Consider the following 25,121-nt stretch of genomic DNA (forward strand, 5'->3'; position numbering starts at 1 on the left):
GACTAGTTTCTTCGAAATATTCTTATGATTCTGCATGTACACAAAATTGCAGATGGTCTTCAATCACAAGATCACTTCGCTCCAAGTTGAGGCTTTCCTAAGACCAACAGGTGGCACTAGTGCCCTTTCCTCTCCAGCCAAGGGGAAATGTGAAAAGAGGAGGCAGAGAGAGAAAAATGAGGATTGAGATACTCACACGTCCACAATGATGACCATGTCCTTTGGAGAGGATGCACCTTGGATATACCTGCACAAAAGAACAAGCTTTAATTTTCACCCATAATCTTTAAGAATTGCCCCAAAGAAAAAAGCCAAAGCCACAAGGAGCCAGGCCATAATGATATGGAGGGACCGTGGCTGAGCCCACTTAAGCTACAGAATACAGAGAAGGCTTATGTGCTTAGAAGAGTTAATAAGTTGTTACATATTTCAGTGTTGGCTACAGCTACTGTCGGCTGACTTCAACAGAGATACTCCGCTTAACTGAATTACAATGCCTACTCTAAATAATTACCGCATAAGCCAAAGTAATTGCTAATTTATGGTCTAAGTATATTATTACATAGTCACTACAATAGCTTGCCATACCAGAAACCAGAGGAAATCTTTTTACAGGCCTGGTCAAAGGTGCAAAAGTGAACATCAACAGTTGTTAAAAGGAACGAAAGCTTTTTTTTTTTTTTTTTAATATAACCATTTTTTTTTTTTTGACAAAACATGACACAAGTCACAGTCCACTATAACTGGACACACTTATTGATGTTGTCAGATTTAAAAAAAATAAAATAATTAAATGTAATATCAATTGAATTAAATATACAATAATACAGTAATAATACAACAATCAATTAACACGAGACAACAGTCTTTAGTAATCAAATGTTAATTTTTTTTGAAGGGACATTTGCACCTCACACTGACTAACCTGACTGTTTAATAGACATGGATACTGACAACTGCATTCAGTTCTATTTTAGGACGAGGAGATACAATCCTTTGTAACCTGCTTTATAACCTATGATGATGTGAGTGGGGATGATCATGCCAGCCGAGGGTTTCCAGGGGGGGATGCCATGGTGGGTATTTGAGGCAGGTTATAAAGGGAGGCAACAACATCACTGGGGTCATCAGATGGACACTATCCATTCCACTCCTCTTATTTAAAAGTCATACAACAAAAGATTTCAGGACTGAAATTGGGCTTAAATGTCTTACCTAAATAATATTTTCTGCAGTCATGCTCTGGTGACTCATAAAGTCGAATATGCTTATTATTCAGTCATTTGAAATTTACACAAACTTGTGAAGGAGCAACCTGACTCGTGCTGTGGAGAGTCTGTGCTGAGCAAAGTGCTGTCAAAGTAGTAAGAAAGCTGATTTTTGTTTCCTGTGGTGACTCATCAGTTGGATGTCAAACACATTATTTAGTTTGGCAGTGGCTTTGTTGGGGTGCGGAACATGCTGCTTAAGACCATTATGTTTCTGCTGCAGAGTTACCTAAAATAGTTCAGTTTTTAGAGTGCGTCAGCCATGGTACAGCGTAGGCCCACAAGGCCCAGCGCCACTAAACCAGAAAAGCTAGACAACTTGTGTCATGGACCAGGCGCACAAATAACGTGTGTCCACAGTTGATAGAGGGTGACATACAGAGAGAAATCAAAAATGTTCTTATTCTCTTCCAATGGCAATTAAATTCCCATTTACTCCTGATACAAAGAGGGCTGAGATTGATGGACATTATGAGCCTTTCTGTGGCACACTGAGAGGGGAGAGAGAGAGCTTCAAATGTGAGTTCTAGTTTGACATTCTGAGGAGTGAGCTGGCAAGCAGTTAGCAGGCATCTTAGGCAGCAGCAGAGTAATCATCAGGGGTCTCTTTCTGCTGATTATCAGCCGTTCCGCTGAGTGTGGAGAGAAGCCAGCTGCCTGTGGGCCAGAGAGGCTTTTTTCTTATGCTCGGCCAGGCTGATATGGAGGTAGAGCAACAGAGCCCCGGTAGGCTTTGTCGACGATCCCACAAGTCTCACCGCTTCCACTCACTGGCAGGCGCCACTCCAACCTGCGTGATGACCTCTGACCCGTGGATGTGACATCCCCCAGCACACCAACTAGGCTTCTGAAATCCATTTTTCGGACACAACCCAGGACCCACTCTGCTGAAAAGCTGGCTGAAACCCCTAGATGGAACTGAGACTCAGCACCAGCATTGCCTCACAAGAGGTCGATTAACTGAGCATGCCCAGAGTGAACATGGTAAGAATGTATGTGTGTAAGTGTGTGAGTGAGAGAGAGAGAGGGGGGGGGGGGGGGGGGGGGTTGGAAGAGAATCCAATTATTTTCAATAATAAAGAATGCCACATCAAAGGTAGAACTTGCGCAGCTCTCCATGAGTGTGTGCTGTTTGAAATCAGGTCTGGAACCATGAGGCATATTGGCATGCATGACTTTTATCAATTTAATTACTGAAATCTTAATTTGGGGGAGGGAGAGGGGGAGGGGAGAGAGAGAGCCCAGACTTCACACAGTGGCGGGCAGCCTCTTTCTATTCGAGCTGGTGGAGTTTGTGAAAGCGATCATCGATGCAGGACAGAAACTCGGCGAGGATGTGGCCCACGTCTCCACCACCTCAGGCTCACGGATGGAGACACCTCGTCTGGAGATTGAAGGAGGGTCATTTGGTGACGCCTGATGCCTGCAGACCAACTGCCGATTTTCATTAACTTCTCTGGTCAGTCTATTACTCACAGAGGAGAATAGATCTTTAATGGGAACTTGAAATTATTTTGAAGGGGCTAAATGTTAATTATAAGGCAATGTAGACTTCTATTACTCGCAGTCATTATAGGTCTTCTTCCACTCCCAATGTAAAATTTTCACAATGGAGAATTCTGCAAGCTGTGGCCCTTAAATCTGCTGAGAAAATATCACTTTCAAGCAGATAATTTTTTTTATAACTGTGAAAGAGGCAGCATTGATCACCAGTAATGGGCTTTAGGAAGAATATGTGAGCAGTGATGGAGTAGAGAAGAGTTACTCATGAGCCAGGATAGCGTCACTCAACACTGAAGCCATATTGCTGCCATGGCTGATTTTCCCCGCAGATTGTCTTGGTGTATCAGCAGCGCTCTCTTTCTCTCCCTTTCCATTGCTTAAAGTGCAATTGAATTCTCTCTGTGCTTCTGAGCAAGGAACATCAGGATCAGAGGGAGTGGGATTGAGTCAAGGATTTTCAGTCTCCAGGCTAATATCTACTGTCCTGACAGATAAAAATCATGGATCAAGGCCGGTATCAGCGTATATTTCTCCAGATTTTGACTCATGGATCCAGATGTGTTGTTTCTGCATGGATTCCAGTCAGTAATTACCTCTCAGCTTCTGCCCACTGATGCCATTCTTTCCCTGTCATTACCCAGTCTCCTGCGTGCCAAGGCCAGGTGACAAGCAGATGGGCCTGGCTGGTGCTGAACTGGGCCCTGACGCCCACTCTGTCCCACCACGACACCACCATCAGCCATCAGCCAGCAAACCCAACATACCAGCCTGTGGCCTCTCCGTCCGCCCACTCGAAGTTTGGCCATTATTTGACCATATCATATCATTTGTATCATACGTCAATGTTCATTTACATCTGAGCCCCTAACAGGGGAAGCGCACCTGCTTGGTCAAACTCATTAATAACTACTGCCCATTATTCAATTTAAACTGTTTATACCTGTCAATCATGAGAAGGTATTCAGAGACACCTCCCACTGCATTGCTTTGTGTATGGGAAAAGCTAGACGTGCTAGCTACATTGTTTGCTATTGGTTGATTGTCCAGTTTGAAATAAGGCTCATGTGGTCCAACTAAAGCTAACAAAAGTCATGTCTTTGCACTTTGATCATTTTTTCTGCACCATTTGATAATTATGATGTTGTTTCTTAGGGTTAGGGTCATTTGTTTATCAAATCAGATGAACTGGTCACCTACCAGTTCACTCGTCCCAAAGGCCGAATGTAGGGCAGAAAATATACCTGGGTGGCCATTAATATATCTGGGCGGCTTGCCTAGGTAGAGCACTGGGCACTACATTCTCCACCAGTCAGGTCATTTGTGTAAACTTTGGGGAGCGCTCCACACTTTGAGAAGCATGGGTGTGAAACACAATCTCAGAAGGCTTCACCATACATCACATATGTCATGATATGAACGTGTACATACCATCATGGCATGTACTATCAAGATAAAGGCTGACTTGTGTTTGTGGTAGACATGAGCTCTTTACACTGAGGTGGAACCAGGTATCGCTCTAAAAGAGAGGAGATTAAAGCAGCCACATTCACAATCCCCAAGCCCCACCCCGCCCTTACAACCTGCCACCACCAGCCATAAATCTAAAAGAAATGCATTATACAAGCAATGAACACAATGACATATTCTGCGTTGTGGTGATTGTATTTTGCTCCTTTTGCAGCAGTCTGTTAAAGGAGTCTCATTGGAATTCATGAAATAGTTTTATCATGGCGCACCGCTGTAAAATCAATACATTAACTGTGCCGGGGGGCTAACTCTCCAGGGAGATTGTGTTTATGCACCCTGACCCATTCCACAAAGTGTTGTACATTACATTTAAATTGGAGGAATTATCTGCAACACACATTTCAGACGGATGCAATAGATACATGTAGCGTGATATATGGAGAAGGTTGGGAGCATTGTATTGTGCTACAATGTGTGTGCAAGAATGGCTTACTGTACATTTGCGGTTGTATATGTGTGTGTGTGTTGGCAATTGTCCAACAGTGTGTTCAATATTTTTAACTACCTCTATGGGCACTGTTGTACACTGTATAGAAATAATGAGGGTAGGTCTATATACACAAACATGTATCTGTATTGCGTGTGCATTTGTACAGTGTGAATTTTCCTCATAGCATGACCTATGATGTGCATGCAACTTGTACAGCAGATGTAAGCAGAGGGATCGCAGAATAATGAGAGAGCTGTATATTAACACAGAGGGACTGCTGCTAATATGTGTGTGCGTGTGCATGTAGGTGTGATTGTGTGCTTGCTCCCATGTGTGCGTGGATTTGTGTTGTGCTGATGGGCTTATTATTTTATGGACTGATGCTCTCTTAGTGCTCCTGTGGATGTGGCAGGCGAATAAAGATTGAATTAAGATAAAAAAAAATATAGGAGGACGGCGCCCAGAGAGCCTGCAGGAGAAATAGATGTTGTCTGCCGTTTATTTATTCCACTTTCTGTTGATTATTGGAAGTGTTGGTACCGAGATTCACATTTCCATATTTTCGGGGGAGAGAAAACACACAAAATTTTATGCTCAATTTTACAACCACTTTCCTTTAATAGAATACTGAATTAATGATGCATATTGGAATACATCAGAATCATTTTTTTGTCGACAAGTCGGTTACTGTTGCTCTCTGAGACGGAACAAAAGAGTCTCCTGCTGTGTCCTCTCACATGTTGGCTCGAACTGACATGTCAAACACTTTTTCAGGACTAAAACCGCAGAAGCCTTTGTGTCACCTTCAGGTTCACTAATAATACATCGGTCTCTCTTCTGTCTGAGGTGGGGTTGGAGAGAATGAAAGAAAGGAGGATGCAGAGCTCCAGATACTGGGAGTGGTATTTTGGGGAGCCTCAGCCTTGAGGACTGACCAGCAGTCATAATATTTACAAAGAGGTTAGATTGACTTTTTGAAGAAATCAATATGTGATATAGACTACATGCTGCTGTGGGCCTGGGAGCTAATGGGATCTTTGCAACGCTTGGCTAACAGGACTCCATGCCTGTCTCTGGTTATTTCTCTCTTCACCCTCTCCCTTACTTCACCCTCTGCTTCGCTTCCCTTGATAACACGAACAGACATTATAATGGACAAATGTTAATAATTAATGTCAGAGCAATTGGAGACAATTAAGTGTGTTGACTGGACCATTAATTTTCCTGAGGCTGTTGATGTGGGGAGCAGACGGGCAGATAGCCCATCTGTAGAGGCAGGCAGCTGTCAGATCTTCTTTTTTTTTTTCACTCAGAGGTGCACCTGGTCAGCTCTGGCCAGCTCTGGCCAGGTCACAAACTATCCATCCCAGAGAGGCTACAGGTCTGTTATGGAACAAACTAGCCATGAATCCTGGCTGTTATTCCACTCACTAAAGTAAATCACATCTTTGACTTGTGGTCTCTTTCTCCAGACTGCATCAACTCAAATGTTAGTGAAGTGTGTTCCTGCGATTGCATCTGTGTATTTCCAGTTCTTATAGTGGTATTTGTGAAGCTTGAGTCGCCGTCTGGCGTATCGGCACATGCGATCTGTGAGTGATTTGAGGGGAGGAGTGCTGAAAGGTATATGAGAGGTTGTGTATCACAGTAAGTGTGCTTATATATTACTTAGACTACATACTTTGTAAAAAGTTGTTTGGTTGTTTATTCCCATGCATTTTGTTGTTGTTCTGTTGTTTAAAAGCTACCTTTGTATCCTTTGTGTTTATATTCTTATATTGTTAAAAAGTGACTCCAGTAATTAAAATTTTGTTTCAAATGTAGCGCCCCCGTGGCCTAGTGGTTGGTTTGCACACCCCATGTACAGAGGCTTCAATCGTAAAAGTGGGCAGTCCAGGTTTCAATCTGACCTTTGGCTTCTTCCCCACTCTCTCTCTTGCTAATTTCTGACACTTTCCACTTTCTCTCTGTAATAAAGGCCTTAAAAGTGTAGTCTTATTTCACTTTGACTTTTAGTGGATGTATGAGTTGTGTTTTACGTTGTGTGTTGCTTATGTTACTTCTGTTCATGATGCTGTTTTCTGCTGCTTTCACATAAACACACATGATGGGCTCACTCAATGTACAGTGTGTATGGAGTGTGTGTGATTGACCGACCTCTCTTAAGACTGTCAGTGGAGGAGACAGCATGTTAGACTATAATCACACAGGTTGGACCTGACATATCATGACACTCCCAGCCACGCAGCGCAGCTGGGCACAAGTTGCTAGGCAACGTGCCACAGGAGTGTCGAAGGCTCCGGCATGAGGAGAAGCACGACAAAAGCGACAAACATGAAGGACCAAGGGGGCGACAAGTGTTCCTCTGAGCAAAAAATACACACCTTTATCAGTCAAACCTGATCACACATGCAGCATCTCCCACACATCTCTTTTATTAACTTTATGGCTTTATTTAATTTGGAGTTCTTTCCTGGAATTAGGGAAGCAGTGCTGGTTGATTAGTAAGGTAGTGACATTTTTGATTTTATGATGAATAAACTGCATCTTGTATATTTGGTTAGCCTTAAGCTCAACCTCAAATAAGTGTATCAATTTATTTATTTTCTCAAGCTCAAGACATTTCTTCATTTCAAGTTGTTGAAATTTGGAGATTAGTACAAAGTTAATCAGCGAGCCGGGCTTCCTTTTTCTTGTCGTTTGCTTGTTTGCTCTGAGCAGGTTGACTTCATCTGACAAGCCTAGCCTGACCTCAAACAGCCACTCAAATTGAGCTGGACCGCGACAGAGATGGAAAACGGGGTCAGGTCTAATCAACATTGCTGTCATGATTATGTCCAGTTCGCTCCAACCTGTAACCAGGCAACAGGCAGAGCTGCCACAAAGCCGATGTGACAGTGGCAGGTAGATTGAACTGGGAGGGATGGACAGGAAGCTGGGGCGGGTGGGTGAAGGTGGCTGTTTGGACCGATGCAGCCCTAGTTCTGTCCGGTTCATGACACTCACTTGCCCCGGCACTCATGCACTGCACTGATCAGTTGTTTTACAGAGGGCTACAGGGGAAAAAGGTGGGTACTTTAAACAAAGAGCCCCTATCTTGTTCTGTTTTGTCCTCTTAATAAAAGACAATGCATCAACATTATCGCTAACTGAGATAAATACGAGTCAGGGTCTCACTCCTTTTAACGACATCATTTATTTAGCTCTGGGCTGGAGGGAGCAGTGGAGGTGTGAGGCGGGACTAAACACTGTACAGTAATCTTATAAAAGGCTAGGTTTAAATCAAAGCCTTTTTATGTACGTATGGTTACATTCATAAAGCCCTATAAAGTGCAGATATGCCTTCAGCAGCCAATTAAAAATAAATTGTCCAACTGTGCAATTGTGAAACGTGTTTTCCAATGGAAATGTAAGGATGACTTTCATATAAAATACACTGATGCATGTAGATTTTTACTGTTTAAGGGGATTATATTGTATTCAGATATGTGCAAGAAGTAAAAATGTTGTTTGAAAAAAATCCTGTCAAATATTTTTTTAAATATATCAAAAAAGGTAAATACATTGGCAAAGTTTGAGGACATAAGTGTATGTCTCCTGTGGACAGGTGTTGAGAACTAGCATGCTTGCTAAAACATTTACACAATGCATCTGGTTCGTCCAATGTATCTGTGGTGTCCATGCCAAATAAAGTCTATTATTATAAAACCCCAAAATCTAAATCTAAAGTATTTTTTAGCTGGTGAATAGACTCAGATCAGATCACAACAGTTTGTCACCATTTGAAGACAGCTTGACAGCGCTGCTGCAGACAGCACAGGTGTTACAATGACAAGTTAAATTTCTGCAATTTTCTGCTGCTGCTGTTTGTATTGGTTAGAGGCTGTCTGCTCTGAGCAACACAATCCTCTTCACTGTCAGCGCTCAGATGGACTCATCTTGTGCCCAAAAAACAACAGCATTCTTACAACACTCCACTGGACTGCGATCATGCAGTTTATCAATTTATCTTTTCAAATATGGAACATTTTATCCAAAAGCTGACCTGATTTGGAACTGTTAAGACAGGTTTTGGTTGTTTATGGCAAATTAAAATGTGTTTAATATCTTCATTATTTAAATCTCACTTTTCAAAGATCTACTTTTGGTGTTTTGCCTTCATATGGATGGAGAAAGAGTAGGGAATGACAGGCGGAAAGGGAGCCGCAGGTTGGACTTGTACTCAGGACACCCGTTTGGATGACTAAAGCCTCTGTACATGGAGGATATAACCACTGGGCTAACTGGACCTGTAACTTTAATTTATATCATCTGACTTCTCAACACCAACAAAAATTCTTCCTGTTATATTGTCAATTGATTTGATCTAAACTAGAAGACTGTGTGGGTGCCAGGTAAAAAGATTAAAGGCCTCTATGAAGTAATAAAAAATAATTATAATGTATGATTTTTTGATATATATATATATATATTCTGAAATGGCAAGTGTGCAATGAAGGGGGCGGACAATAATTAAAACCACTCTGTTCACACATGTCCCGATCAATATGGCACTCACCAAGGTCTCCTGCGGACGTCGTACAGGTCAATCTTGTTGGGTGCCCTCCATGGAGTGGCTGTAGAGAGCAGCAGAAAATAAGTTACAGTTCGTCCGGAGAACTGTGGGATATTTCAGATCAGATTAGATCAGAGTAATCATAATTTCATTCTGTCTATCGAGTTACCAGTACAGCCATCTGATAAGAGATTGCCAATGTTCTGCTGCTGAGGAGCCCAAGGGTCAATTTAGACTTTATCTCGCCATGAGTTATAAAGCAGACTGTTGACTGGTTCCCCTGCAGCTTACCTGGGTAGTATCGAGTCACTCCTGTGGCACTGCCAAACACCTGCCAGCGCAGAGAGCTGTCCTCCTGACGGTTTTCTATGAATACCCGCTCCAGTGCCTGGGTCCAGTTCAGCTCATTGAGGATGACTGGAGCTGTGGAAACAATCAGACCCACAGTGAACAGTTGAACTCTCTTTTCCCCCCTCAAAGCAGCGTAAACACTTTAAACTGATTTCAACCCAGATTTGAATGCCTGCATGCATCCAAACTTTTCATGATTCATGGTGCAAGAGGACACTTTAAGCCCCAGTCAAAGAAGGTCCTTTTGCTCAACTCAAAATGTGCTTCTGGTTACAAAAAGGGAAGAAATGCGAGAGAAAATGTAAATGAGGTACTGATTATGTGCCATAGTCCCTCAGAGTAAGTATGAAAAGTAAGTGTCCTAACTACAGGCGCTGAAAATAGTTTTTTATAATCCGACTTAAACCCAGAGTTTTGTATTATTTATGTTTTTTGTAACTTTTGTTCAAATGTTTCGATTTTTTCTCTACTAAAAACTCAAACATTGAGCCATACATATAGTATAACATACCGTTCATGACAACTGGTTTACTCTGTAAGTAACCCAAAGGTCAGCTCTCTTGCTGAACAACCTTGTCCCTGCCGGTGGCCGTAAGCCGGGCACATAAGAATGGATGTATGCAGGCGGCTCAGCCGGCGGTAGACATCTGAACGGGGCATCAGTCTAATCTGGACTATCTGTGAGGAGCACTAAGGAGGAATCGGAGGTGACTTTGGATGAGGTCATATGTCACTCGCAGCATGTGGAAGCAGAAACCACTTCTGGCCTGTGGAGAAATATGAAATATTCCAAGGAATATTTATAAATGTGTGTTTCTGTCAAAAGGATTCGTGGGGTGCTTGGTAAGAAAAAAAGAAAAACATTGCTGGTCTTCTTGTGCTAAATGCATTGCCGTGTGTGTGTGTTTTGAGTGAAAATGCAAGGTCACAGATACATCTCACAGGTCAGCGGCACTCGGTAAAATGGATTTATGGTTGTGGAGAGAAGTATTCATCATGTAGTCAACCTGAAGTGGAATAACACCACAAACACGTCAACATGTGTCTCGTTCTTTTCTCTACCTGACTTATATTGTATTTACACTGTCCTTCTGTTTCTGTCAAATTTGATCCAGATAGTTTTTTTCTATCCTTTCTTTCAAAGACACACATGCACACAAAAATAAAATGCTCTCAGTCTGTATTTAATAGCCAAGCGGGAGTCACAGGACGTGGAGTGCAGAGGTTTATTGACCTGCTGATTAAAGAGGAAACAAGACGAGGCAGGAGAACTTCACTCGCCTCTCTGATTTAATTACACAGCCAACCAAAGCCAGACAAGCCTCTAAACCGACAAGTCCAGCTTATCTCAACCCCTCCTTTGAGTTCCACACAAATAAAACAGTAATTATCCACTTTTTTTCCCAATGCTTTTCAATTACAGCACTGTCTTTGAGGAGCTGTCAGCTGTCGCTCCCTTATCCACTTCTCACCTCCTTCACTCAAAGCCTCTAAGTATCACAATCGTATCATACATGTAAAAACAATATTGTTTCAAATGCTCATATCTAAGCTGCTCTCTCTAAAATTGTCATTCAAAACAAAAGCCAAGTGTCATTACTTTCCAGCATCATGTAAAAAAACACACACACGCACACACAGACACAAGCACACAAGTGTCTGGAGGATAGGAATATATATGAAAGCCAAATTGCTGCCATCACCGAGGGGAGCTCCTCAACATGTTTTTCTCAAAATTCTCAGACGTAAACACAAAGGGAGAACGGGGGAGGATAGAGGCAGCCCTCACAGATGGGGATAAACATAAAAACCCAGAGAGAGGAGGACGATTGATGGAAAGCAACACAGAAATTAACACGAATGAGTGGCTGCTTTTACAGCTCAGAGAAGCAATTTCTCGCCCACAAGGCAAGGAGAGAGAGAAGAAAAAAGGACAAAACATACCTCAATTTAAACCATTAAGATCAAAATGGAAGAAGACATGATTGACGTCAAGGAATTGATTCGTAAAATGGTATTTGTATGACAGTAAGGAATGTCAGTTAACTTTTGCTTGGTAGGTAAAAGAAGCATGGTTTGATATTTGGAGTCAGAAAGCTGTGTCGACTAAGATAGTAAACCCTGACTTCTGATTTATTATACAGCAATATTTACCTTTCAATCAGATGCCATGTCAGCTTTTTTTCTGTGTTGCTATATGCAAGAGACATTTCTGCTGCAAAGTTAATTTATTTCTGCCAGAATAAGAAGGTAAAGCAGCTTTATGTTCTCCTATAACACGGTGCTTAGATTTGCCAGGAGTCCAGATGGTCTGAAGAACTTCAAAGACCGAACTGGAGACAGAAAAAGAGTAAAACTCTCAGCATCTCTGCCGTTTCAAACAGGAGCTTCAAACTTGATGCAGCACCTCCCAGACTCATTTTGGGGATACTAGTGGGCATGTATTACTGATGTGTATGTGGAGGTTATCAGAGAACCAAACCATAGTTTTCCATTTCATCTTAGCTGTAAACTTTTAATTTTCAACAAGGAAACATTGAGAAAAAAACTTGTTCAAATGTTATGTGTATGAGACTGTTTAGAATGTTTTAAAGTATGTGCGCATATGTGTGTTAACTGGTGTTTATAGTGGTGTTGTATGTGTGGTTGTGTGTGTTGAGGTTCCACTGGTTGTCTTCTGGTCCTGACAGTTCTGTTATACAGTCTGCTGCTACAATCTCACTATTTGTTTTTTTCTCCCAGTAGCTATGGGAGTTTTTGTGTATGTGTTGTGTGTTTAAACTCAGGGGCTGCGTGTGTTATCTGGGAGGAAATACTCCCCTCTTACAATCCGTGGTCAAAGATCTGTCTGAGTAATGTGTTAAAAATGTGTCCTTTAAAGCACCAGCTATCCCAGCAGGTTTGGGAAGCTGCAGTCTCTGTGTGTGTGTGTGTGTGTGTGTGTGTGTGTGTGTGTGTGTGCGGTGAAGGTCTGGCTGCTTTTATCTAGAGAGACGCCAGCTCTGTAATGATAGCTGTCACAGACAGGCCAAGGGCACAGACACATCCGGTGACCTGTTTCAAACTAGCATCATCTCAGCTCAGTGACAAACATCCAGACCTTAACCAAAATTTGAGTATGCAAGATGGATTCTCAGCACATCCACACACACACACACACACACACACACACACACACACACACACACACACACACACACACACACACCAGCTTCAGACTGTTTCCTTTACTTTTGTGTGGTCATGATGGTGTCTTTTCCTCTAAAGACTGTATAATATATGAATTTGTTTTTATTATTGAGCTGATATTGGCCCATCACAGTACAACAGTATCAATGATTTGTTTTCCAGTATGCACTGAAATGAAAACTTTTCCAAATAAGATGCTTTACAGAAAAAATGCTTGGACTGGTTTGAAATGGTGCTGTCATGTAGTTTGTCCAGCAGAGTACCCATGACCACATTGGATGAAATACTCTCAACTCTGTCTGCAGAAGACTTCTGAGCCTTTACTTAGATCCCATAGAAAATTTGCTGATACAAATACTTTTTTATTCCAGATCAAACTTTGCTATCTGGGCCACACACACACACACACACACACACACACACACACACACACACACACACACACACACACACACACACACACACACACTGTAATTGGTTAATTATTTCCCTCTTTAATCAGCACTGTTTAAAAAAAATCGGCCAACTTTTGTAATTCAAACTTAATCCCTACTTGGTATTTTAATCAAGGATAATAAGATGTGTGTATGTGTATATATGTATGTGTGATTGTGCGACTGAAACCAAACTAAACCAGTCAGGTGCAGCTGTGAGTCACCTCTGCAAACACACACACTGAAGAAAAACACATCTGTAGGCGATCGCTACAGAAAAACGGCCCCATCAGAGATAAGGGAACACAGCAAACTAATTCTCTTTGATTTATTCAGTGAGGATATGCTGTGACTTCTCTGGACAGTTGATAAAAAGACAAATTTCCCCTGAGGGGCGGAGGGGTTGGAGGGGGATATGCTTAGAAATGGCAGACAGGGCCTCTGAGTGCTGTGCTGGGCTCATCTTTCACGTGCCTCTCTCTGATATCTTTAAAAGGTAATTTATCAGCGTGCCGCTCCCCTGACATTTAGAGCACCCTTGGCTTTGCCCCTTTATGGAGCAAGACTGCACACCAAGAAGGGAAACAATTATGAGTGGGATTTATGAAGCATCTCGGCGTGAGATCATTTCTCAACCCCCCCTCCCCACCAGCACCTATAGTCTATGACCCCCCCCCACCCCCTACACCTCAGACGCACATTATTCACACTGATATACTGCGATAAAGAGCCATCCAAACAGATCTGCGCCGTATGCCCTGTATTAATCCAACATTATATAAATAGGTTCAAGCATTCACTGTACACACATAGAGCCGGATAAAGGCACAGGGGGCCGTGATAGATCATAGTGGAACACACGTAGTCCCTCATATGAAATCCATAATGGTAAAGGAGCTAATGCTAAGTCCCTTTGAAGAGTCATGAACATTATCATAAAGCGTTTACATATATACTGTTAAGACAGGGACTAAATGGTGAAGTGAAGTTCTACTTTGACATACAGGTAATATGACTTCTACAGACAGGCAGGGTAACTCAGACAAAATCAGCTTGTGTTGTTTGTCATTAGTTAATATGCAGAGAGCATACTACTCTTTTATACACTGTAGGTTCACTTAATGTGAGAGGAATTCAATACTTTAGAATTTTCTGAGGAATAACAGCTTCCCATTCAATTTTTTGCCACATCATTGGATTAAAAAAGATGGTTCAGTTCTCTTAAAGAAACAATCCATCGTAGTGAAAAAAAAACAACAACACACGCTTGTTATCTCTAATGATGCAATTTGTGGAGAAATTAGTTTAAATACATCCAGATTTTAAGAAACATCTGCCAACAGAGGTGAACTGATTATTATTTTTTTTTGTGATGCTCGCAGTTTTTTTTAAATTCCACAGCTACATGTCTTTTAAACAACTGTGTCCTAGTTACGCATTTGAAGACCTCCCCATGAGCAGTTTTACCCCTAAAAACTAGTTTATAAATTGATTTGTTGTACTCAAAGAGAACTGAACCTGTTGAAAAAAACAGTTTGATAACATTGGACCAGCAGCTCAACATCTGCATGTACCTTCTCCCTCAGTGTCTCTCCCTTCAATGTCCCTTATGTCTTTCTCTTTCTTCACGTAGTTTTTAGAGAGCCTGAACCTTAAACCTTTCATCGTGCAGAGGAAGCTGGCAGCGACTCACACATCCGTAACAGACAAGCTGAAACAAATTGTAAGCCTGCCCAAAGAAAATGTGCCTTTTTGTAGCTTCGCTTTAGACAAATAAGTCCAGGAGGATACTGTATAAACTCATTTGGATTCTTTGCAGTGGACTGGAACTGTTTCCAGGAATTTCTTTTCAACCCAAAACAGCAGAATTAACACATTTAAAATTAAATTCACATGGCGGATTCAAGCCGTTTCACTAGGGAAGAGCATTTAATATGAGTGTATTTTTCAATGAGGGCCTCAGTTCTGTTAAATTGTTATCTCATGCTGTGAAAAGGGGGGGTAGACAAAAAGTTCTCAGAGGAGGGATGATTATTCAATATGCAGAATAAGACAGAGGGGAGAGATTGCACCACACCTCCAGAGTGCTCCTTCAAATATTTCTTTTCTAATTAACGAAGAGCAGTAAATAACAAACACATGAAATGTAATTTGTGAGCCTGCTGGTGAGTGACATGGAGTTTGCCGTGCTGACTGTTCTAATTAGTGTGTGAGTAAATGATAGTGCCCCATCACTGGGCACAAACTAGAGGGGAGGATGGGTGAGGGGAGGAAGGGGGGGGGGGGGGGGGGGGAGAAAGATGGAGTCTGTAAAGTCAAAAATGACAGAAACACAGCCCGCAGTGTTTATACTGTCTTTCTTCTCTTTTGGTTAAACTTTAAATCCCATTTCCCTTATCCCCCCCCTCTCTCTATTGCTTTCTTCTTTTCTTCTTCTTTTTTTTTTTTTTAGCACTCTCGCAGTTTTTCTTTTTTTACCGCCTTATTTCACAAATCACTTTTGCTTTTTTTCCCCACATGTTTAAAGCTGGTTTGATGTTGAAAGGGACTGAGTTGATCTCCAGTGTGGCGTGAGTTTGGTTGACAGAAAAGCTTCCTGCACTAGATGGAAACCTGAGGCATGGGAAAGAAATACAGGCTGCATGTATTGTACATGCAGAAAAAAATCACACACACATGCGCGCGCACACACACACACACACACACACACACGCACACGCACACGCACACGCACACGCACACACACGCACGCACGCACACACACACACACACACACACACTCACTAAGATGACATTTACGTTTAGCTTGGCAAACCGCAGCGATTCACAGCTTAAAATTCTGAGATGACAAACCTAGCATGTACTTATAACTGGAACATTCTCTAATTAAAATCAGAGCATATTATTCGACAGCGTAACAAAAGCACAACTCTCATTCCTCTCAGTACGACTTCCCCCTTCCTTTTTGTGAACAGACTTGAGTGTGTACTTTAAAAGTCGCCTTTGTCCCTCCAATACACGGCGAGCTGATCCATTCGAAACAAGACCAGATGCTTCAGATGTAGTTTCACTTATAAGAAGTTCTGCAGATCAGTATCTTCTTTTCATTCACATACAGCACTGCTTTGACTCTGTATCTGCTGTATCCATCACACTTAAATTTCCACTGCACATTACAAAGCACACATTGGACTGGCTCGATACTGAGAAGAAGTACTGTAGTGTCGATCAAGGTTTTAAAGGTGCATGCAAGAGAGAGAGAACCACAGACCAGACGGTGCAGCAGAAAATGGAGGCTTAAATTCAAAGGGCAGGGAGTACAAGTTTGTTCAAGTTGAGGTTTTTTTCTTGTTAAACAAAACCTTATCAAAAATATATTAGCCTATTGCCCATCCCACATACTGAAAAGAACATCAGAATCGGCAATCGACCAAATTGTTATTTCAAACATTGGTATCGATATCCGCCTTGATTTTCATAATCGTTGCATCTTTAGTGTTAAGGTCTGCACATGTTTTGGTTCACTGTCTTCAGCCCTAACTACTACTACTGTAGCTGGTTCATGTAGTAGAGCATTTAGCAGCTAAAGAGCCTGAAGTTTTCTGAGGGCTTTGGTGAAGTTCAAAGATTGACAATGAAAATGCAAAATACAGAAGGCTTTGGAAAATCTCAAGAATATGTCATGTTAAAGTTTTGACATTAGAAAGTAAGTGTGGCACTAAAACTAAGAAAGGAGCAATGGCTGGAGCAACTGGACAGGCAAGAGCCTGGGAGGATGATAATGCCTGTGTGTGCGTCTGTGTGTGTTTGTGTGCATGTTGTGGGTGGGACGAGTGGGAGGGTTAATCGCTCCATGCAAAACAGTTAAGCCCTGCTCTTTCATCTGCACACACAGTTAGCCAGTCCTCGACATTCATTTCTGACAACCAAGTTTCTCGCTGTGCCCGACAACAATAGCAAAGTGACAACATGACGTTAGGCCGCTGGAAAAAGCACTGCATGCAGTGGATTGAAAACTTCAAAATTAATGAAAAGACTTCCCACATTCTCTGGTGGTTTTCTTTATATCCTGCTGGTGGCTGCCTATTCTTACATAACAGTAACATAACCTTACTGTGTGTGTGTGCCCACAACTCACATTATTACAACCTTTTTAAAAAGGCAGTTTTCTTTTCACATATGATAATTTAAATGCAACTTTAGAATGAGCCAATCTGGATTAGTATTCTCCTTCTTTAGTGTGAACTCGGCTCAAATACTAGCTATATTCCACAAAATCAGCAAAACACAAATTTTTGCATTATATCTTTCAGTGATTAATATACAGATTATATTCCCAGGATCCCTTTTCTATAGTAATTCAACATATCCCTGCCTATTCCTCACCATTTCTACAACATTGCCCATGAGAATCCAACCTGTTTTGGCGATGTCCATTTTTATAATAAGCTGTGATAATTAGAAGAAAACTGTAGGAATGTTTGACCTAAGCTAATTAGAAAGTTTGCAGACTTGGCAGCAGGAATCAGCAGTGGGATAATGAATCATAAAATGGTTCATTACTGCGCCCAGGGAACACTTTCAATCTCAATAAACGGACATGGGGCCTAGCAGACAAATCAAACCAGGACGCATGCACTGCCTCATTTAGCTGCTGAAAGGATGACAATAAAAAAAACACTTTTTTTTTTTGCCCTAAATGGTTTCTATTATTAAAGCATCTCTTCTCCTTTACTGCCCTCTCATCCCCTTCTCTTCCATCTTTCCTTCTATCTGTGCCACTATCTCGATCCAGCTCAGAGGACACTCATTTTGCAGTGACTCTTAATTCATGCTTCCTTTTTCAAGAAAACAGTCAATTCATTCAATGCATCAACAGTGTGTCTAATTCACTCCAACAAACTAGAGCTCTAATAAACAACGCTTGACAACAACTGTTGAACATGATGCTGCACTTTGGACTGTGCTCCATTCTTCCCACAGTTTTCTTTTTTCTGCCTTACCTCTGACCTTCCCCTGAGGAAACAAAGAGCCGAATCTACCCACACACCGTTTCTCCTCTGCTAATCCTAAACCCACAGACAAAGTGTAGATCCAGACCTCTCCAGACCCAGAGGAAAACAATCCACCCACATACCTTTCCTCAGACACCTCTCCAAGGCACCCAGCAACCCCCCAATGGTGGGGACCAGAGCAGAACACGGCATGCAGATAATAATCCACTATCAACATCTCCTAAAAAATAACATGGCTGCCATGGTACAAATGTATATAAATTATATGTAAGATACATTAGATGGATTTGTTCCCTCCCAATTTATCATTTTAATATTTTAAACACTGCCAATTCTCGACATAAAGCAACTTAACTGCTGAGAGCATTATCGGACCTTCTGGTGTGTTATGCTAGTGCAGCAGCTAAGCAGCTAGCTTTTAGATGCTAGCCTTTAGCAGAGCAGAGAAGATGGCTAAAGAAGACTGATAAATTCACTCGTTATGAACTCAAAATCTTTACATTTGGCCGAGTCGTTAGTTTGTGCGCCCCATGTACAGAGGCTGTTCTTTCCCGCATGTCATTCCCCACTTTCTTCAATATCTGACTCCATCCACTGTCCTGTGCTTTCAAGGAAGGCCCAAAAAACATAAAAAAAAAAAGAAAGGTGTTGTCTTTGCCACAAATGACACTGACTCAAATGTCACCACTCAATGCATTTAAGTAAACTCATAAAAGCATCTCATGAATCCACAAAACTATTTCTGTTTACATATGTACTTAACATATTCCAAAGTCTTTTAAACAGACTTTTTAGGGGATATTGTGCTGGAATGTTTTATTGATTGTATTTACAGCTGCAGAGAGATGTGACATTTGGGAGGTGAGAGTGCAGTAGACAGGCATCAAAAGGCAAAGGAGTCAAACTAACAGCAGATGTGCCAAGGACTTTAGCTTCAGTATACAGGACACCTACTTTACCGATTGAGCTAAACCTGTGTTCCCTTTTAAAAAGACTCTGATGTATAATATCAGACACAACACAAAACGTGCTTCAAACTCAACATCTCAAAGATGATCTTTTAATATATTCATTTGAGTTTGGGATTCTGGGTCTGGCTGCAAAGCATTTGAAGACTTATTGTACGTTTGAGCAGCAACATGCTTTTCTTCCCAGTTTATTTATAACCAACCACTAAAACATAGCAATCATATACATAATGGAGTTGGCACAAAATCTGCAGTTGGCAATCGTAGCACAGCAGACGACGCAATGGGAGCTAACTAAACAACATCAATAGTAAACGTATTCCAGTGAGCAGAAGTGGAAAAACTAATTCCATGCACTGCACCACCCTACTCTTCTAGTCTCCGCCAGGCTCAATCAAGAGGCCTTTATTCTCTGACTCGTATCTTCAGACTGGAGAACCAGAGCTGCCACAAAATGGCTCCGGGAACAATGTGCAGGCCTGATTGCTCTATTGTGAGTTAGCTTTGGCCTTTGACATCTCCTCCTGAACCAAGAGTGTCTAATTCTGACAAGATTTGTCTGGAGACACAGCTGGCTCCCATTGTTATAGACAGGTGCCATACACTGCCAGTTCAACAAAGAAGGTGACGAGCTAGAAAGAAAGAAAAGAGGAAGGCCAAAATTACCACTGTGAAATGTCTGTCTACACGTGCTCTGGCTTTGAGTCTTTAAAGAGGCAGGCAGAGTGTCTGAAAGGTTACAGGTGAATAACAGAGGGAACATGACAAGCAAAATCAACATCCTGCAAGATACATGTGTTCCCTTTTGTTTTTGTTGGCAGATGCAGACAAAGAGAGGTGTCATGTCTGCAGGGGAGCACGGTGTTGGCAGAAAGTGGCAGGGTCCAGGAGCAGGGAAGACCATGACCAGCCATAAAGAAAAAATAAATACTGTAAACATTTGATGTGAGAGACCTTCTGTCAACTGAAAAAATATTAGCAAGCTCAAGTGGCTGCTGATGTAAACAGAGGGTGAGGTGGAGATAACATGCTGAGAGAGAGAGAGAGAGAGAGAGAGAGAGAGAGAGAGAGAGAGAGAGAGAGAGAGAGGAGAGAGAGAGAGAGAGAGAGAGAGAGAGAACCAACAGGCTGAGGTGTCAGAAACAGAAGACTTGTCTTCTGAGCGACTTGTTTTGAAACCACAAGCTGAGGTCTTGCATGACACAGGGTAAATTGCTGATAGCATATATAGAAAAGAATCCAACATTGAAAACATTTCCACCGTGGTAAGGGCAGGCCAAGCAGCAACCTCCGGTCCTGAAATATGAATTCAATGCTTCTTGCAAACAAGTGCAGTTCTTTGAGTGTCCATTTGAGACTGATTACAAAAGCCCAGGAATCACCACTCAGATTTTTCAAGCAGAAATAAACATGTTAAGGCCTGGCACACAAAAAAAAAAGGGTTTGGTCTCAATCGTTCAATTTGTTATTGGTACACACTGTATGGGGGTTTATTAAAAATGACTTCAGTTTTTATGAAGGCTAAAAGTTAGGCATATGATTGCATAATTAGGGGCGTGGCAAGGTGACTGACCTGTGTGCATGGTGCAGCTGTTTGCCGGGAGGCTAACCGCCCACCTTGACTTCAACTCTCTACCTGTTAGACTGACTGAAAGTTAGGTTGAGATATCATTCACCATATGGCAACTGCCATCGTTTAGCTTCAAAACAGCCCTACAGAAACCAATGGATGATGTTACTTTCATGTTTATACAGACTATGGAGCAGATAAAAATAAAACGTGATTTCTAACCCTGCACACTTTTGGTATTGATGAACACATGCTTTACAGACCAGGTGTAATTAAAAGACTTATCCTGTCATTGTGAAAAGTCTTCCCTCAGTTAAAGTTATGTATAAACAAATAATGTTTTTGAGAGTGAATGTAAGGAATTCATGCAGAGTGATACCAAGGGATTTGGCAAACAAAATGCATGGTCTACTGTGCTTATGTTTACCTCCCAGTCCACTTTATGATATTAATAAGGGGCTAAGGGAGTTGAGGTTGAGCTACACAGTTTTCTTCTACAGCTTGAGTATGTCGTGATTCACCTGAACCTTTGCTTGTTATGCTTTCCTTGCTTTGAGAAAACCTATTGATTCCTTAAATGGTTCCTTGTGAAATTCCTCTGGCAAAGATACATCCCCATTAATTCTTGATCTGAAACATGTCCCATGACAGAATCCAAGGCGCACTAATAGCAGTTTCAGTGGGCCTTTAATGTAACCACAGTTTAGCTTTGTCTTCAGAACCATATACATGTTTGTAATTGCATTGATTTAAGAGCCATTTTTTGTGTATTTATTGAACGTTTGTGCTTTTGTTACTGTAATTATTTTGTTCAGTATGACAATAATCAGTCAGTATGGAAGTGGGATTATTGGGTACTCACAGCCTTTGTATATGTCTGTAGGTATCTGCACTGCACTGGAAGAGTAGTTGACCTTGTTTTTAAAATTGGGATCGTCCACAAACTCCAGCTCCAAAGACGTCGAGCTCTCAAAAGGGTTCTCCTCTTCTCCATCGTCTGCCTGCAGTCAAACACACGCACGGACACACACACACACACACATACACACACATCTGAGTGAGCATACATATAAACTTGGGGACAAAAAAAATGATTGGAACATGCAAATACAGCGCACTCTGTCATCTCCCATATTGTGGTTTTCAACGCCCATCTGTAACTCTGGTACATATAATTAACTCCTCTTCTTACGGAGTCACACATTAAAAACACATCAGACATTAAAAAGACATCATATTTGGATAATTTTATGTCTACCTGCTTTGATTAAGGCGGTTCTGTAGTCTGGCTCTCAATAGAGAACAGAAGGATTCATTAGCAACTTAGATAACTATCACAGACACAGGAGGAGCTGTACAATTTAACCTCAGCGATAACTGCAAACCAACAACACTTAATCACTGTGTAGTCTCCCACCCACTCCAAGATTATTTAATAGACGGTCTCTTTTCTGTTGCCTGTATTTGTTTAAACAAACAAAAACAAAATAACAGTGGGCAGTGTCTTTCTCATATTTCTACGTTCTGGCTTTTTTCCCACCCTTTCAGTCTCATTGTACATTATGAGAAAGTCTGGCGCACATTTTGCATTAGGAAAGTGTCAGATATCAAAGGAAGCCAGAAGATAAAGACGCAAAGTGACATTTAAGCTTTTTATCTTGATAACGTATCAGTGGAGTACAATCTGTGTCTGTTCTCTCGGGATGGGGAGCGATTGTGGGATGTGGGGAAAAAAGAAAAAAAAGGTAAAACGATATAACCCCTCTCTCTGGTTCAGTTTGTTGGCTTATTATTTCATCTAGTTTCAGAGTGAAGCGTTAGAGTGCCCACTAAATACCTGGATGCAAAGTCAGCTTTAACATTTACAGCTCAACTTTTACAATTTAAAAGGAGGTTGAATCTTGGTTAAATCTTTCTTATACACAATTTCATTAATGTGTATTAATTAAGGGTGTAACGGTACGGACTTCACAGTTCGGTGCATGCCATCATATGATGAATACGTTTAAGTGGAGAAACTTTGTGTTCCCAGTGTGGTTTGTCATTAGACACACATAGAACGTGCTAATGAATATTAGAATCTATCACCCAAATGAGCTAATGACCGAAGCTAAGAAAAATAAAACAGGTGTCTAACAACTTATACCCTGATGTAAAAAAGCATCTGGAGATAAAGCAGAGAGAAAGACATTACCAAAGCTAGTTGCATATACTGTACATTTCAATGGCTAGGCCATATGCAACAGTAGAGGACCTTGGTTTCAAGTGTGTATTAAAAGTGCTCAAGCCGACTTACAATGTCCCATCGCATGTATCGCAGGTAGCTCTAAAAGACACGGTATAAAAACACTACTGTCGGCTCAATTAGAGAAACCTGGAAATGTGCATTCAGGACTATTTGTGACATATAAATCGAACCTTGACTTCCATGTACCGTTACACCCCTAATATTAATGCACTGCACTTTTCTATACACTGCCATACAGAAGCAGTCCTCAGCTGCAGTCTGAAAACACGCTTTTCTCATTCTTCTTCATTTACTTTCATTTATTAAATAATTGCGAAGCAAAAATGATGTTTTTGATATTTTTTGCTGCATATTAACTGCTGGGTTGAACATTTTTACATCTGAGTGAATCTTTGAGAGCACAACTGTGCGACTGCAACACACACTTATTATCATCTTGATGAAGCAGCATGGGTTAATTGGATCTGACATGATAAAAACTGTTTGTTTTTTGGAGAAATTAAATCAAAACCCCATGTCCACGGCTGAAATTGATTGATGGGCCAACTTTAATTGACTATTAAAATGCAATTACAAGCTGTTGTTGGGACGGGAGGGGGTGTTGGTGGGCTGAAGTCCTATTGAAAGTCACCATGACGGACAGTGTGGTGTTATGACAGAACTGCTCTTGAAAATGTCTTGTTTCTACAATGTTTATATAAGGACACACAACAAGATTTGACCATATTAAATACACAAGGTATGAAAAAATGCAGTGAGCAGATACGCCTGACTTTAACTAGTACATTTGGATCTGAATATCTATTACCAAGTTGGTTCCAAATGATTACTTACGGTAAGGCCTGACACAATTTAATCACGAGTAATAGCAATTAAGCTTTTTCTTTTCCTTCAAAATTGAGAGGATTTTAATCCAAAAATAGACCTTGATTAAAGTGAATTATTTTAATGGAAATGTGCAGCAGACAAACTTGAAAAAATAAGAAAATACCTGTTATTTTAGAAAACATTCAGAAAGGCTACGAAATTATAGAATTTTTACATTTTCAACAGGGCCTGACCGATATAATCGCCTGGCCAATTAATCTGTCGGGCTCTAATTTTTTAACTGTGTGACAAATTGAAATTCACTTTCTGTTTGAAAAAGAAGATTTGTTAGGCTACATCCTGTTACTATTTAACCTTTGGTGAAGAGCGTCCTTTTATAATGTAGGTTAGACAGGATTTCTTTTAATTCGTTTGGTTTAAAACCATGTTGAGATAAGCCTGTAACTGTTGTTTTTTAGTTTTCACCTTTGGGACATGACCTCAGCCTGCAATCTGGTGACTGCAAGGCTAAAGAGGTTAAGACTCCTCCTTTAAAGTAACAAGCAGTTAACCAATGTCAGGACGTTGTACAGTAGCAGTGCTGATATTAGCCCTTGCTGTTGTTCTTAATTCTAAATGGATATCCGTATTCTTACTTGCAGAAGTAAATAGGACAGGATTTAGAACTTAGAGGGGTTGCAGCTTTCTAAGCAGCTTTAAGCTTCATAATAAAAAATCACACAACCTTAGAGAAGTAATTGTTACTGAATGAAAGAATAGGCATGCATGTAAATGTACTGTTGACTAAATGTGCTGGTGATTAAAACTCACAGAGGCTGCATATTTCATATTCAGAACTTTGGCTGAGCAAACTGATCCCCTCTGTGTTAGGTTAATGATGGTTTATTACAGATTTGTTGAACAGTAAACTTAAAGGTCTTGATATTTCAGTTTGTCTTCATGGTAATATTACCTGATTAGTTTGGTTGGATGCTGGCTTTTCAGTTGCACTAAATGCAAGGTGGAGGTGTTTGTTTATCACTCAGTCTGACACTAATTCTGTCAATGTCGGGCAGGGAGGTTTTTTTTTTTCTTTCTTCAGAAGAGCCCAATCATAATTAACTGAGGCAGCGTCTAATTAGGAGCTGAATAAATCCACGCAGGAAAGACTGATTGGTTCATTTTTCTTAACCATCCTCCACCTGTTTTGCTCGATTCATTACCCAATTTGTTAATTTTATCTCTGCGTTCTCCAG

The 25,121-nt window shown here is 41.1% G+C and overlaps 1 protein-coding gene across 2 annotated transcripts in view; it reads right to left on the reverse strand.

Annotated features, from left to right (window-relative positions):
- Positions 1-25,121, reverse strand: part of cacna2d2a (calcium channel, voltage-dependent, alpha 2/delta subunit 2a) — a 149,291-nt gene that overhangs the window by 29,738 nt on the left and 94,432 nt on the right. For both annotated transcript variants that reach the window (XM_061043073.1, XM_061043072.1), the window contains 4 exons: positions 21,673-21,811; positions 9,575-9,706; positions 9,287-9,344; positions 197-247 (listed from right to left, as the gene is read on the reverse strand). In XM_061043073.1, coding sequence (XP_060899056.1) covers positions 197-247; positions 9,287-9,344; positions 9,575-9,706; positions 21,673-21,811 — 380 coding nt within the window. The remainder of the gene's footprint in view (positions 1-196; positions 248-9,286; positions 9,345-9,574; positions 9,707-21,672; positions 21,812-25,121) is intronic.

The sequence above is a fragment of the Labrus mixtus genome, chromosome 7 (assembly GCF_963584025.1).
Source record: "Labrus mixtus chromosome 7, fLabMix1.1, whole genome shotgun sequence".
Lineage (NCBI taxonomy): Eukaryota > Metazoa > Chordata > Actinopteri > Labriformes > Labridae > Labrus > Labrus mixtus.